At 48.1% G+C, this 15,298-nt stretch overlaps 1 protein-coding gene across 2 annotated transcripts; it reads right to left on the bottom strand.

Annotated features, from left to right (window-relative positions):
• Positions 1-538: 538 nt before the first annotated feature.
• Positions 539-7,117, bottom strand: SEC11C (SEC11 homolog C, signal peptidase complex subunit). Of its 2 annotated transcripts, none has more exons than XM_088527863.1 (5): positions 7,027-7,117; positions 4,693-4,842; positions 2,401-2,520; positions 1,079-1,136; positions 539-642 (listed from the first exon to the last, which is right to left on the bottom strand). In XM_088527863.1, the coding sequence occupies exons 2-5, from the start codon at positions 4,833-4,835 to the stop codon at positions 589-591; spliced, it is 375 nt and encodes a 124-aa protein (XP_088383989.1). In that variant the 5' UTR covers positions 4,836-4,842; positions 7,027-7,117; the 3' UTR covers positions 539-588. The 2 variants fall into 2 exon arrangements, with proteins under 2 accessions (XP_088383989.1, XP_010217058.1); XM_010218756.2 differs by lacking the exon at positions 7,027-7,117 and adding an exon at positions 6,078-6,182.
• Between the last annotated feature and the right edge of the window lie 8,181 nt (positions 7,118-15,298).

Below are 15,298 nucleotides of genomic sequence, written 5' to 3'. Positions count from 1 at the left end.
TTTCATGTACACAGAGAAAACACAGAGGCTCCAGTTCTCAGCTCTTAGCCACAGCAAAGGTCTCTTTCCCATCTCCTTTCCTCTGGAACAGCATCTTTATGTATTTACAGTGACTTGTTTACACCTCGCTACCTGTTCCGTCCCGCATGTTATGTCCCTGGGGTAGCACAGGGAGGACCAGGGCACTCACAGAGGTTAAAATAATCACGCAAAACCCAGCGAGCGGCAGGGTGCGGGGCTGGTTCAGCTGCCTCCTGCAGGAATGGAGGCCCTGGCAGTGCTGAGGTGGCACCGTCCTCCGCGCGGCCGGCGACGCCGCACGCGGCAGCCAGCGCCGTCCACCGGCAAGGAGCGACCCAAGGCCCAACTACACGGGTTGGTAAATATGCAATTGCATCATTAACAAACAGCCAGAAGCTCTGCTCATTAGCTGTACAGTTTATTTAGACAAGACAAAAGTTTGCGCGGTATGGTAACTGTGTACAGAAACTAAAATATCTGAAATATATTATTTTTTCCAGTCTATTTAACGTCACTCTTGGAGAAGTGGCGGCGCTCTCTTTCTCTCTCCTTTTGTTGTTTTAAAATTTAAGATTCACGTTTCAATAGTACATATGCTCCCATTACAGCCAGAAGAGCGTACTGCAAAAGAAAATAAGGACTGATTTTAAATTCTCCTCACGGAAACTCTGAAATTACACATTTTTTCAAAATATGCCCCTTCAACATTACACCTTCTGGATGAGTATACACATAAATACGATCACATTAAAATGTTCATAAGAATCACAAGTGTATGCTCTTAGCTTGTAATATTCTTATAAATAAAATGCTTTCAAATGTTTTAAAATACTAAATTCTATAGGGATAAGAGACAATATTAAATGTTTTAAAATACTAAATTCTATAGGGATAAGAGACAATATTTTTTATTTTGGAAACCTCTAAGCCATCTAATTTTATATTAGCAAATTAGCAAACTATGGAAGCAAATTTATTGATACATGTATTCTTCTTATTAGCTTCACTTGTTATTTTATAGTTTTATTTTTAAGTATTCAAATGTTTGTATACCTACCTTAAATTTGGGATAGTCATTCATTATTATAGTTACCATACCAACATAAGGCAAAAATCTGTATTTGATGAAACAGAACAGCATAAAATTAACCCTCAAAAATGACATGAAGATACTTCAGTTCTACTGAAATTTCATTATTCTAGATAATTGATTTAAAAGACATGAACATCCAGAGAGACTGCAGGACCCTTAAGGGGCATGTGTGCCAGATGATGCAAGGTAGGGAGCAAGATCTCAGATTCCCCTCTCCTTGCTGTGCATTATTTACCACACTAGAAATACTTACCATTTCTGTGCTGCTTATATAAGTGTCACCATAACGAGGGGTAGCAGCAAAAGCCTAATGTACAATAACACAGGGATTTAATCTTTCACTGCCTCCTCTTGCTGTGGAGCTATAAAAGCCATATAATCTAATACGGCAAGAGTTTCAACCTAGTATGAATCATAACTTAGTTGGCGTTTAACCTAACCCACCACAATTAAAGGCCTGGAAGGGCATTTGTTTTATTTCTTTTTATTTAACTTGAATGTAGGGGCAGAATCTACCAAAAAAAGCAAATAAATATTCTTCAAAATGAACTATTTGGTACTCTTACTCCAAAGTTTACCCTATGTCTGTGACATATTATAGGACTCTTAAGATTAGGCAAGAAATCACAAGTGAGAATAGCACTCAATACAAGAAGTCCTACTTTGCCCTGGGATTGGCCTGTGACATTAACCTTAGCCTAAAGGATGTATCAGAATTTGCACCAAGTTTCTGATGGTTTTGCCAAGTTTCTCAAAGCCCCAAACACACTTTGCAAAGGGCTCCAAGTAGAAGTGTTTCAAGAAAGAACTGTGTAAAGAAATCTCATCATTTATACTTGTCACTAATGTATATTTGAAAGGGAAACAAGTTTCATTCTAATGAAAGAAAAATACATATAAAGATTTTTTCTAACGAATTCAGTTAAGGCTGACTTTTCATTCCAACTAGGGGGTGAGGGCAACAAGTATGGGACTGAAAGCCCAAACCTTGTTCTGGTGGGATGTAAAGGTCATTTCCTAGTGATTTCTGGTACATGGCTGGTTTTCTTAAGTTCTCTATTTACTGGTGAAATAACTACTTTGAATAAATAAACAAACAAAGCCCCACTCTCTAAATTAGTGAGAAGACTACAGAAAGTAACATCAGCTGGTAAATTATTTTTGAATTTCTTAAAGAAAATGGTAATTAAATGATTAGCAAACAAGACCTAGTTTGTATTAACAAGGAAACTGATTTTTTATATATGTATTTCTTACCAAGAAAATAAACACGTTGCATTACTTACCCTCTTGCTCTTCCAACAACGTCTTTCTTCTCTAACCAGTTCTGGCCCTCTTTGTACAAGCCTCTGTCATCAACTTCATTATTATCACCTTTAGTCAGAAATTTGATGTCCCCATTTTCTCTAGAAGGCAATGAGGTGATAAACTAACTATCGCTTAATTTAAAAATGTCAATTAGCATCTACAAAGCACAATGAGGATGAAAAGTACTACAAGATTAGATAACAACCTTTACTTCCAGGGCCGCTTGTCCTGCTTATTTAGCAAACACCATTAAAGCATTAACGTTGCAGACTCTACTGACAGAGCCAACAGATGTTAACAAGAGGTGCCTTTTTAAACACACTCCCAGATAGTGATTCAAGGTAAGCAATTACACTCTGAACACCAAAGGAGTATTTTCCATCCAGAGCAGGCATGAAACTGTCAGCAAAGCAGTAGGTGCAGATAAAGACCACCCCAACCCTGTATTTCAACAGACCAGGAATGAAGTACTGAGAAAAGCAAACAAAAAATGATTAACAAACATCCGAACAAGTGAGAAAAGGCTGGGTTTGAATTTTTTAAATACAGATTGTTGAATAACATCAAGTGATGTCAGACATTAGTGAATTAATTTAGCTGAGTTTCAGCAACAAACTTCAGCAAGTACAAGGTATATCCTAAATCTTCCTTTAGGAATGGAATTGTATATAACAATATACTGCCTTAGGTAATTTGAAATTTAATGTACTTGCTTAACTCTTTTTTTTGCCATTGTCAAAATGAAGCGCGATGGGAATCATTTTGATGCAGAGAAACCTTCAAGACTTAAGTGAGCTGCAAATCTGCATCAATTCAGTATTCTGTCACCAAGACTGCACTACAATTTCAGGTCATTTATTGTTTATCTGTTAATATGGTGAGTTCCTGGCAAACCCTGAGTTATAGCTGAATCTATTACTGTGGTAATAATTAAAAAAACCCTCAATAATAAAAATAATAGAGTCTTTAAATAATACCATGTGGACAAACCATTTCTGTATTTTTTTTTTTACTGGACTGTGGAGAAACTCAAGGGATTGGGGCAGTTCAGTGGGTGGCACTTTTCCCCTGGCAAGAGGGGGTGCTCGTGGTGCTCAGGAGAGCCAGGCTGCTCCCTCAGGGAAGCAAAAACGATTCCTGACCTTGCCCAAACCGTACCTTTTTCCCACTGTTCCAAAAGGACAAAATACTTTACACTTCATTCTAAACATTAGGTAATTTAACTACTGCTGCTGGACCTGCCATGCTTCAGTCCCTTCCAAGCACTAGGCACATGTACAGCTGATGCATATATGACTTTGGTTTGGCACTATAATTTAAACAAAGTTATTAAGTTAATACTCTTCAAAATGATTTTGCTCCACAAGACGCTAACTGCAATTACAGATATCAAGAAACAAGGAGTATTTTTCTTTTTCTGTAGACTGATTAGGTATTTAAATGGAAAACAAACAAACAAGGCTGTACCTGGACATACATATTTGTTCTGAACCAGTGTTGAAGGACAGACACCACTTGAAAGCTAAACACGTTCAGCTCATTACCAGAGCTTCCTAAAGAACAAATGTTTCAGCACTTGCCACCCAGTTATGTTTTCTAATATTACACAAGAGTGGAAAAAGAACTGCCTCCCTTGTGTCTGGGAAGGAACTGCCTATCATGCCAGGTATGCACGAAAAAGGCAAGAACACTCTGCCTGTTGCTTCTGAGCATGAAATATTGCTGAATGATTTCATGTATTAAGAATTATCACAATTATTTTGTGACTAATATACCCAAAAAGAGTAAGACTTTGAGTTGAACCTCTCTTTTATGGAAAACTGCCATTAGCAAAGGTCACCTACTTGTCAGGTTTCATCTAATTCTGAATTCTCATGTCCTTCCAGAGATTTGTTTTTAGATGAAGCTATTTCTCATAGCCAAACTCCCAGTCCTACAACACTTGCTATGGAAGTGGACTTTGCTCACGTACACATTTCCACTGACTGCAAAAATGATGTGTGTAGCTTGTGTCACTGCACTCCTCTTTGCTGTAGGTTCTCCTATGAACCTGAGCAACTCTGCTGAGCTGTGGAGCTTCAGCACCAAACTCCAGCAAGCACAGGAGACAGGTCTCAAAAAGTGTGCTCAGGACTGCAAGCAAATAGAAACAAATTTTATCTTACTGTGTATCCTCATTTGCCTTTCTCATAAAACACATTAAAATGTAATTGAAAGTCACATAAAAGGAAACTACATTTAGGAGCAAGGAAAAGGCCAAGTTGCATTACTTTTCATGAATTTTGATTACTCTGTGAACTATTGGAATGTCTCTGCCTTCAACTTTAAAAACAACTATTTCACCAGCTCTGATCGGGTCATCATGGAAATTTGTTAAGAACAGCAGGTCTCCCCTGTGGAAAGCTGGTTCCATACTGCCACTGCAAACAAACAGAGAGAGAGAGATTATTGGCATTCTAGTAAATGGAAAGAACCACAAAAACAACGAGCATTTAACTCATACAGATAAACCCAAGATTTAACCTGTAGCTTCACCCATTCCATAGCAGTACACAGACATGTGATGCACAACCCAAACCTTAGTAAGACACAGGCTGAGAAAGCTTGTGGAAGACTGACCCTGCTGCCTCAACAAAGAGGCAAAATAAACGAGCTGTACAGAAAATAACAGTATTGTTCCTATGATGGGAGGAACAAAATGAGCTGTTCTTGTTAAGATAACCAATTCGCTATTGAAAAGCCAAAAGACCTCTCTCAGAGCAGGGAGAGCTGCTCTGTGTAGAAAGGGTCTGACTTGCACAAACAAGACTGACGTTTGCAGCAGTGATTACTGCTCATGATCTGAAAACTCATGTCTTTTTCCAAAGCCAGCCATAATATCTTTTGATAGGACTCCAGATCCCACTATTAATTACACTTATGAACAATTCCTATTATTACTCCTCCATTTCCTATATATTCCCCATAGATACACACTTGACTCTGAGCATAGCTGAATATTACAAATATATTTGAGCTTTACTTTGTGTACCTGACTAGCACACAGGGGCCTGCGGGACTGAGCCTTTATATATCAGAAATAAGATAACTTCGAGAAAGAAGCAACAGATATCTATGATCTATGATTAACTCACAAAGTGAGTTTTACCATAATACAATTCTAAAATAAAGAAACACAGGTAAACAAGAAACTAACAGGTACACCAAAAGGTGTTCAGTGCCTTCAGCAAGTGCATTGTGCTTATTTAAAGCTAGTTTTTTGTTTTTTTTTTTTTTTCCCTCTCACAGAGATAATAGAAGTTTCACTAGATTACAGTTATTTCTACTAAAGCAGAACTTACTTTCTGGAATCCTAATCCCCACAGACAGCTGTGCGCAGTCTTGGGCAGGTGACATCCATGCAATAAGGGAACAGACCTAAACTGTCAAGGGTTTCACACACCTACTGCTCCACTGAGTTCAAGGACAACTAGACTGCAGTCATGAGAGAGAGCTTTGCTAGAGGTCCCCAAAGCACAGTTAAAAGAAAACAAGTGTTTGAGCACTGCTTTGAGTATGTGATACTCTAAATGCCATGTCTATCCAGGCTGGAAGGCAGGTCAAAAGGAGACAATCCCCTTCCTGGACCACAACAAAAGGCTTCCCGTGTCCTTACCTGAGCACCACAACGATTGGGCTTTCGCTGCCGGTAATGACAATCAGCCCCTTCCAGATCATGAGGGCTGAAGACACTATCATGGCAAAATTTAAGACCTGGTAAGAGTGCAAGAAACAAGAATTGAGTTTCCATAAAATCTGGTGAGTGTGTGACGGTCTTTGCTGTGGCCGTTTGCTGCCTTCCAGCCCGAGCAAACCCGGCTGGTGTCGGGACAGCGTCCAAGGCCGAGCTGTGCGCGGCCAGCGCTCCGCGCGCTGCAGCCGCGGAGCGCTGGCCCGCGCACAGCTCGGCCTTGGCGCCTGCCGAACGCGGCGTTTGCTGGTGCTGGAAGGCAGCAAACGGCCCACAGCAAAGACCGTAAAACACTCACAGCTTTATGGCAAAAATCAAATTTGTTTTTGATTACACATCCTGAAGTCCTACCCGAAATAAGAAGTATTCAAAACACACATGAAAAACAACACAAGGCATCTCCAAAGCCAGAATGAACAGAAGTCTTTGCAGCGTGAACAGTTTTGTCTGTTAGCAGACAAGGACTAGGGGAAAAAGGAGGGACGCGCATGTGCTCTTTTATTTCACTTTCAGATAAAAACTTATCACATGAAAGATCTTCTATCTCACTTTCCGCAGTGAAACTCAACTGCTTTACCAACCCCTGCAGCAGCGGGTTGTTTCTACCCCCCATTTTCTTTTCGTGGCAACATGAGGAGGCCCTCGGCAGCAAGGAGCCCTGCGGCCTCTGCTCATCGGGGGCCTCATCTGCTCAAACGGGGCAGCAGGAACCCCGAGGCGCCTCCTGCTCCAAGGACCGCTGCTTTGCAGGGACAGGGCTCACGTAAACAGCCGTTGGCTGTCAGAAAGCGGCCGGGGCCTGTCCCAGCGCGCGGCCCGCGAGGCTGCCGCCCGTCTCCGGCAGCGCCCGAGCCCGCCCGAGCCCGCGCGCTACCTGCCGCTTGTTCATGCGCCGCAGGTCCCCGAACAGGTCCATGGCGGCGGCGGGCCTCCCGGCGGCGCCGCACCGCGCACACCGCCACTGCCCGGGGGGAAGAGGCGGGGGCAGCCGCGAGCTCGCCGGGATTTGTAGTCCTCTTGATCCCGCCGCGCCGCTCTTGCTGCCGGGAGCCGCAGCCGCGGGACTACAACTCCCGGCAGGCACCGCGCTGGGGGCCTTGGCCGCGAGGCCCCTTGCCATTTGCCCCCGGGAGGACTGTCCAGACAACTCGCTGTCCGGCGGCGCTCTCAGCCGGTACCGGTAGCCCACAGGGCCTCGGAACGAGCCAGGCCTTTCCGCGGAGCTGCCACGCGGCGGCCGCGGTCTCCGGCGCCGTCTCTCTCCGATCAGGCAGCCGTGGGGCAGCCCCGCGCGGCTGCCGCGCCGTGTGCACCGCTCATTGGCGGGCCGGGGCGGGGCGGGCAGGGGCGCGGGGGGGCGGGGGCCGCGCTGAGGCGCGGGGCTGCGGGGCGCGGGCGGGGGCCGCGCTGAGGCGCGGGGCTGCGGTTGCGGGTTGCGATGCTGCGGGGCGCGGGGCCGCCCGGGGCTGCGGGGCCGCCCGGGGCCCCGTCCCGGCTCCCGCCGCGTCCCCCCGCTGCCGGCACCGCCCCCCCCGGCTGCGCTGCTGGGTGGTGCCGCTGCCACCTGCCCCTCGATCCGTCCGTGCGACAGGCCAAGGAGTGACACCCTCCCCTCTGCCGCGGCCCCTCACGGCCCCGCGGTTGGCTCCTGTTGCCCGCAGTCCCTGGGTGCCCGTCGCTGTTTCCCGAGGAGCTGCGGGCTGCCAGCCTGACACGCACTTGCCGGGTTTCATCCTCCTCTTGAGTCTTGCCCTAGCAGTGCTACCGCCCTGCACACACAGACCCCTCGTGTCCTGATGACTGTCAAGAGGCCTTTCGGTGTGACTTGTTTTAGTCTACAGCAAGAAAATCAAGATAAATTCTCCACTGATGTTGTGCTGTTCCGGGCAGGAGTGAAAAGTTTCTGTTCCTGAAAACTGAGAACCACCACAGAAGCACAAGAAATGCTTCTGTAGAGCAGATAACTTCTCCCCACTCTTATTTTAAAGACTTTTCACCATATACTGACCCACAAAACTAAAAAGGTTTTTATAAGCAGGCAATTCACTGTTGTCTCCAAAAGCTTCCCTGAGCCTTCGGTAGAGTTTACCTCTGAAGGCTCTTTATACAGGACAGGGACTGAAGCCGACCCTGCAGCCCGCATCATAACGGTTCAGGTGACAGTAAAACCTTGCCCGGTAGTCGGAAATCTCCTAGTACTCTGTAGTACCGCGTTAGGCTGCGTGTGCTGCCGCGCAGCCCGTTACCCCCCGCATTGCTGCTGTTTTGGGGCCAGGTTTGGCGGAGCAGTCCCGTGCTCCTGAGCAGATCTCCCAGCACAGCAGCACAGGCTGCGTCCACCTAACGCCTGAGGCAGGCCCTGCGTTTGCTGTTGCAGGACAGCTTGGAGGACTCGAGTGACCTCTACCAGGTGCCACCACCTCCGCCGTGCTCAGCACACCAAACACAGCATTGGAAGGCATTTGGAGCAATGAAGTTACCCTCATTTCAGCAGCAAACTTTCACCAAACAGCCCTTGGAAAGAGGAACAAAGCTGCAGAAAAGCTATGCTAGCATTTGGGAGCAGTGCAGTCTCTTCCAAGAATAAGCTTGTGCTAATGAGAAGAGCAGCTGCCCTCAGTTTGGTGCCTCCGGGGCACTACAGAGCACGTTTGCGCACACGGCTGGCTCTGGTGGGCTTCCCTTAGCCCGTCACCGCGCAGGAACCGGTGTTGGTAACGACATGCAGCCTCACAGGCGGTGATGAAGGACAGGATTTGGCTGGGCGATGGTTTCGTGGGCACCGTGGGGCTGCCTGTCCTCTGCCAGGAGCTGTGCCCTTGAACTGCCAGGCTATGTGGTGACGCGGGCATTGAGCTAGTGCCTGTCAAAATGATCCTAGGCAAAAGAAAACAAAAGATGGGGAAAAGAGAACAAGCAGAGGGGAGTATCCACTGAGAGTTCTTTCAGCGACACTTGTATTGCTTTACTGACTCCCCAGGCATTTCTCTAAGTTTATATTATTCCATGTTAGAGTTTTTTTCTAGTGTTCTTTAAACTCTCAAAAGAGAAAATGGGAATTTGTGCTGATTTGCTGCATTAACCACGACTCAGACCCCACCCGGGCACAGTCCTGCGCACGGGTCGGGGCCCGGCGCTGTCGCTGGGGCCGCGCGCGGCCGCGGGGCGCAGAGCAGCCGCTGTCCCCGCACGCAAACGGGAGAGCAGGAGCGCGGGGCAGAGCCGGCGCGGCCCCGAGTGTTCCCGTAGCTGCCGTGGGCCCTGCCTGCTGCGTCTGCCCAGCCTGAGCCTCCCGTGTGCCCTTCAAACCCAGGCACAGGGACGGAACGAGGCGGTCAGGGACGGAATGAGGCAGTTATCCCCATGAGTCCCCGGAGCCTCAACAACTGCGCTCCACAGCTTGTCACTATGTCCCACTGAGCAGACGTAGGAATCATAAGTAACTGCTAAAGCGGTCGTGGAGAAAGAAAATACACTAGAACAAAGGTAGCTATAACATTTCTGAATTTCCATGGTGTAATTATGGCTAAATGAGGAAGATACAGAACAAAGGTATTGACTCTTTTAAAGAGAGGGATCTGCCCTATGACCCATCTGATCAATTCTTGCCCAGCAAAATGTTGCCTGTGCTTCCCCTGGAATAGGTTTTCATTCCATAGTACTTACATGGATTAAAAAGCAGCAGGCTATTGCTCCTCTGCGTATGAAACTACCTCATGATTTACAAAAAGGCGGCGACACGGATTCGAAACGGCGCCTGGGTGGAACATGGTGCGGAAGCGCAGGCCGCAGCCGGAGGGTGACGGGTCACGGTGCCGTGCTGGTGCCCTGCCCGGGGTTGGCAGCCACGTCTTGTGTTTCTGGCAGGCCCTGTGAGGCACCGAGTCCTTCTGCCAACTTCACAGAGCAAGACACACCAAGAAAAGGAAAGGGAAAAGCAATATCTGACAAAAGGCTCGGAAGAGTCCATCCACCTGCTGAGAGATCCCATTGCGGGAGAAGGGTCATTCGGGCCCTTGGTGTCTCATGGGCTCCTCGAAGAGCAGCCCATCGATGCTCTTGAAACAGCTCATACTTTCTCATGTGTTCCTGTTTCCAACGAGTCTCCTCATGATGAGCAAACTCTCAATTATTGCTTCTGAGCTGTTGTTAAGTGCCTGCTGTGCTGATGACTGAGAGTTGGTGCCTGTTTATGGGCCCGTGAACCTTTTCAGTACTAGCTAAATCTTCCTCCGGGGAGCAGCACCGGGCTCGCTGCTGCCGTAAAGGCATCTCCCACGGGTCTGATGTTCATGCAACTGAGAAATGACGATCACAAAACCACTAATTAAAATAAACACATTGTCTGATAACACCTCTCCACCAGAAAACCGTTCCTTTCAAGTAAAATAGGGCCAAATTATATTTCTTTATATTATCAAATATAGAACATTTTATATTCTTCTATATTTGCACCAGAAATACTTGCACCTGGAGTGAATCAATCAACCTCATTGAATATACTGACGATTTATACTGGGGTAGTGGAACGGAGTCTATCCCAGTAAGTTACAAGCAATTATAAACAAACTGAGCATTATATCTTTGCTAAATTTCTGTTGGGGTGAAACCTTTCTTCTTGTGGTTTTACTTTTCATATACAAATAATTCATTATATTAATGCAGAACATCATATTTTCTTCCATAAAAAAAGAGTTTTAGTTCCAACGTACCACACGCAAATTCCTGATAAAGTAGACTATTTTAAAGAGTATTTTTATTTAATTATATATTTACGTTTAATGGTAAATCTTTGCTGCTCTCCTGTTAGCCAAGTCTTTAAGCAGTTTGAGAAGCAGGTAGTTTTGTGCCAGCTGTGGCTTCCCAGGCAGTTTGGGTTTGCCGTGTTACGGAGGCGCAGAGCGGCCGGCCGCGTGGGCGCAGGGCTGGCGTTGCAGGTCGGCGCACGCCGAGCGACGCTGCGGTGAGAAGCTCCGCGGCGAGGACCGGGGACTGGTCTCTGCCTGCTGCTCCCGGCAGGAAGTTCCTGAATTCACAAAAAAAAGACACGCAGTGAGATGGTCTTCTCTGTGAAAGATGCAGAAGATTCTCACCCATTGTGGGTTGGTTTCACATGAATCTCGAAGTGAAATGCATGCCACCTAGCAAGCTAATGGCAGTGTCCTACAGAAAGCAAATGTGACCAGGGCAGTGTTAGAACAGGTCCAGTCACTCCTGGTGGAGAAGGTGAAAAAGAGGGTCTGAGGGTGAAAACAAATTTGGTAACGAGTTGAGGAGGAAGGCAGAGCAAAGCCAGGGACAGCTTTAAAGAGCAAGAGGGCAGCTTAGCTTTTGCTTACAAAGAAGCTACATTCTTTTTTCTAAGGCACAAAACCAGACTTTATTCTAAGACTGCAGCATCTTTGATAGCATCTTTGCCTGCTAACTCCCTGTTGATTGGAAATCTGGAGCTCAGAGGCACTTTTACTCACCCGGGTTGTTCTGGGTGACTCCTGGTGAACATCAGCAAGGCACTTTTCTTCCTCTTCCCGAAATCATGGGAATCACCCACGCTCTTTTGTTGGACACTTTGTTATTTTACTCTCTGAATGATTTAGGTTTTTAAAGGTTACATACGTTCTGAAATCTTCCATTCTCTGGGTGTTTGACTTTAATATTTGTACAGTAGATCTTTTGGAGCTCTGCAGCTAGCAAGTTATTTTTTTAGTGCACAGCAGAGAAGAATACAGCTCTTGCCATTCTGGCTGTTTTGCCAGGTCTTTGCAAACGTACAGGCATTAGTGCTACCTATATATAAAATATTTGAATTACAGCTCTTTGTTTTTGAAGAGACTCGTCATGTGCTGATAGCCAGTGCCTTGGAGCTCCGCTGAAAACGCAGGTCCGTAGGGAAAGCCGTGGAATTCCATCTGCAGCCACGCGGAGTGGAGCACGGGGAGCAGTAGCTGTTTCCCCTGGGAGGACTTGTTTGTGCCCACTCCCTGGGTCGTGCTCCACGTCCTGCCCTCTGCTCGACAGCTGGTTGGGCCCCGCTGGGCCCGGCGCTGAGCGCTGCCCTGTGCTCCTTGGGCCCTGGAGGTGGCCCGGGTGAGTGGCAGCCTTTGCTCTGCACAGACATTTCCGTTTTACCTCCCAAGCAGCAGCATTTGAGGGCTGACGCGTGTCAGAGCGGGGCTGTTTGCAGCGGAGGGGCCTGACGTGTGCGACCCACGGGCGGCCCAGGCGGGCGCCGCGTGCCGAGCGCTGGGCGCCCATCACCGAGCACCAGCGCCGGGCACGAGGGCCTTGAAGCCATTGCTGGCCCCTGGGCAGCACCGCCGGCCCACCGGGCGCAGCAGCGGGTTCGCTCTGCTCTTGGGCAGCCTGTTGGTTTTCCTTTATCCATGTCCAAAGCAGGGTCACACTCCTGATCCTTTCTCTCATGGCTAGAGCTGGAGGAATGACATGGGACCGGATCTCCCTGTCCCCTTGCCTTCCTGTCCCACATTCTCAACAACATGATAAACCTGAGTCGAGCAGCAGGACATCCAAACCGGAACCAGCGTTAGCATTTAAGCATATGGGTGTGTGTGAAATGCATCTACTTCTCTTCTGTTTTATGGGGAAATCCATCTCTCGACATGACGCTGTGCTCCGAGGCGCAAGGCTGGGTTGAAGCTGTGGCATCAGATAACCAGATTACTGGAAATGTAGCTCCAACTCATGCCTCTTCTGCATGGAGCGATGTTCCTGAGGAAGGCAGGATGCTCATGGCTCTTCTGGATGCTCATGGCAGCTACCAGATTCCTCCTGGTGTGTTAACTGGGTGACTTCACTATCTTCTAACACTTTAGTCTCATTCATTTTCACGCACGTAGTCACTGACACACTTGAAGGTTGTTTTCTGTGTGTGTGAAAAACAGTATGGTAGAGTATGACTCCAGGTGCACAGCTTTGCTTTCAGAGTGATTTCAAAGTCATTTCAGATGCCCCAGACTGCACGTCGAGTAGTCTCGGGCAATGCTGCATGTCTTGCCTTTGAAATCCCATTAAAAGTTCCTTAAATTGGACACCCAACAGGCAAGGCACTCAAAATGACCTGTCACTATTGGAAATGTAGGCCTTAATGTTTGGAGTTATTAATGGGCCTTTCTGGCTTAAGTCTTGCTCATCTGAAAGGTTTTTCTTTCAGTCACTGAAATAAGTCCTGCCATTTCCCTGGGGCTTAGGTCCTGATTTATCTGTTATTTTCAGTGTATGCTTCCAAGAGGCTCCTTATGTTGCTGCTGTTTCTCGTTTCAGTTTTGAATTGCATTCAGATTTGCTGGGCTTTTATCTCAGTAGTATTTCCATTCTTTGCTTTCAGGATGTTAAGTTCTAGCTGGGCAGCAATGCTTCTTTAATTTAAAACATCTCATCAAGGCTTCCTTTGAAAACTTGCTGCCCTCTCCTCTCCTCTCCTCTCCTCTCCTCTCCTCTCCTCTCCTCTCCTCTCCTCTCCTCTCCTCTCCTCTCCTCTCCTCTCCTCTCCTCTCCTCTCCTCTCCTCTCCTCTCCTCTCCTCTCCTCTCCTCTCCTCTCCTCTCCTCTCCTCTCCTCTCCTCTCCTCTCCTCTCCTCTCCTCTCCTCTCCTCTCCTCTCCTCTTTGCGCCCTACTCACCCAGGCCGCACTTCCTGAGCTTGCCTACACGGATGTTATGGGAGACTGTTTCAAAAGCCTCAAAAAGCTCCTACGCAGCCCAGAAAACCTCTGCTCACCCCGCTTTGGCGTGTGGTGCTGCCCTGACCTGTGCATCGCTCTGCGAGCCCAGTCGGGACAGGGCCGCAAGGTGCAGAGCCGGTGTCACCCCCGGCCTTCGCTGTGAGCTTTCCTTCCTAAACCAGCTTGTTCTTTTTTTTAAGGTTTATCCACACATCTAATATTGTTCTCAAACTATTTACGGCTTTGCTGTGGTCTTCTATGTTTGTCAGTCTCTGATCTCTTCCTGCAGCCGTTTTGCCTGGGCACATCAGCAGCACCAGCAGTGTGGCTGCTTGCTTAACCTGTGCTCAGCAGCTGCAGCCAAGCACTACCCAAGAAAGCAGAAACAAATTATGTATGTGATGGCACTTGGTGGCCTGTGCATGGCACCATGTAAGAGGATCTGGACAATTTTGGCCTTCAGCCATAAAGGCTGTTTGATGCTTCTTGGCTTTAGGAACAGATGGAAGGTGCCTGCTGCTGCGTGCAAAGAGCATCGCACCCGGGACTGGTCTCAGGGAAGCGAGGGATCCTGAAGCTGCTCCGTGAGGAGAACATTTCAGTGCATATAAAGGCCGTGGCCGTTCCACCGGCAGTGGCAGGATGCAAATGCAAATGCAATGATCGAGTGATGTTTGGAGAAAGCGGCTCCTCCAGTTACGGCCTCACTGCATTTGTCAGGAATTGCTCCGCAATTTAACTGGCAAAGCGACTGTCACTTAGAACTGGAAATATTGTCACGCCTGACAGGCGAACTGGATAAAGGCTCCTGCCAAATTGCGTTAGAGGGCACATCTGTGAGGAGGCAAAGTCCAGGCCATTTTGCTAACGGCCGCATTTAGCTCCACATAGATGTTCTCCATCAAAAGGCCTCCCCGAGCCAGGGGATGGCAGAGACCTGCGGGGCTGCGGCTCCTGTCACCACGCCGGGTCCTGGCCGCAGCAGAGACACAGCCGGGACACCCCGTCCTGCTCCCGCCGAGCCGCCCCGTCTGCAGGGGGAGGACACGGCCTCGTCCCGGGGAGAGGCGCAGGCAGCGCCGTCCCGCAGCCCCCGGCCCCCGCAAGGCTCCCGGGATGCGGCTCGAGCGCCTTGCGCTTGCCGGGGCTCTGCCGGCTTCTCGTTGCTCTCCACTGGCCGTCCTTGTGGGAGCCCAGGCAGATAACCTTTAATAATCATCTGAAATTCAAACACAAGTGTTCACCCCTAGCGTGTCCTAATATTTGAGAAAGGTTTTAGGATGAAACAGGTTTTGCTGCGTCCTGTTATTGGCGTGCAGCCCCGCGCGTGCGAGGCGCAGTGCGAAAGGCAATGCTAATAGCCTGCAAAGGTCAGTGCTCTGTAAAACCCTTTTCAAACCAAACCCCGACAGCCCTGATCCCGCAGAGCTGAGCGGATAGCGCCCGGCTCGTGGAGCTCCAGCTGC

Source organism: Tinamus guttatus, unplaced genomic scaffold, assembly GCF_059628265.1.
Source record: "Tinamus guttatus ecotype Peru unplaced genomic scaffold, ASM5962826v1 Tinamus_guttatus_pri_ptg000293l, whole genome shotgun sequence".
In the NCBI taxonomy this organism is placed as follows: Eukaryota; Metazoa; Chordata; class Aves; order Tinamiformes; family Tinamidae; genus Tinamus; species Tinamus guttatus.
Note: the sequence above shows the minus strand (reverse complement) of the source record. Positions and strands in the feature narration are given on the sequence as shown.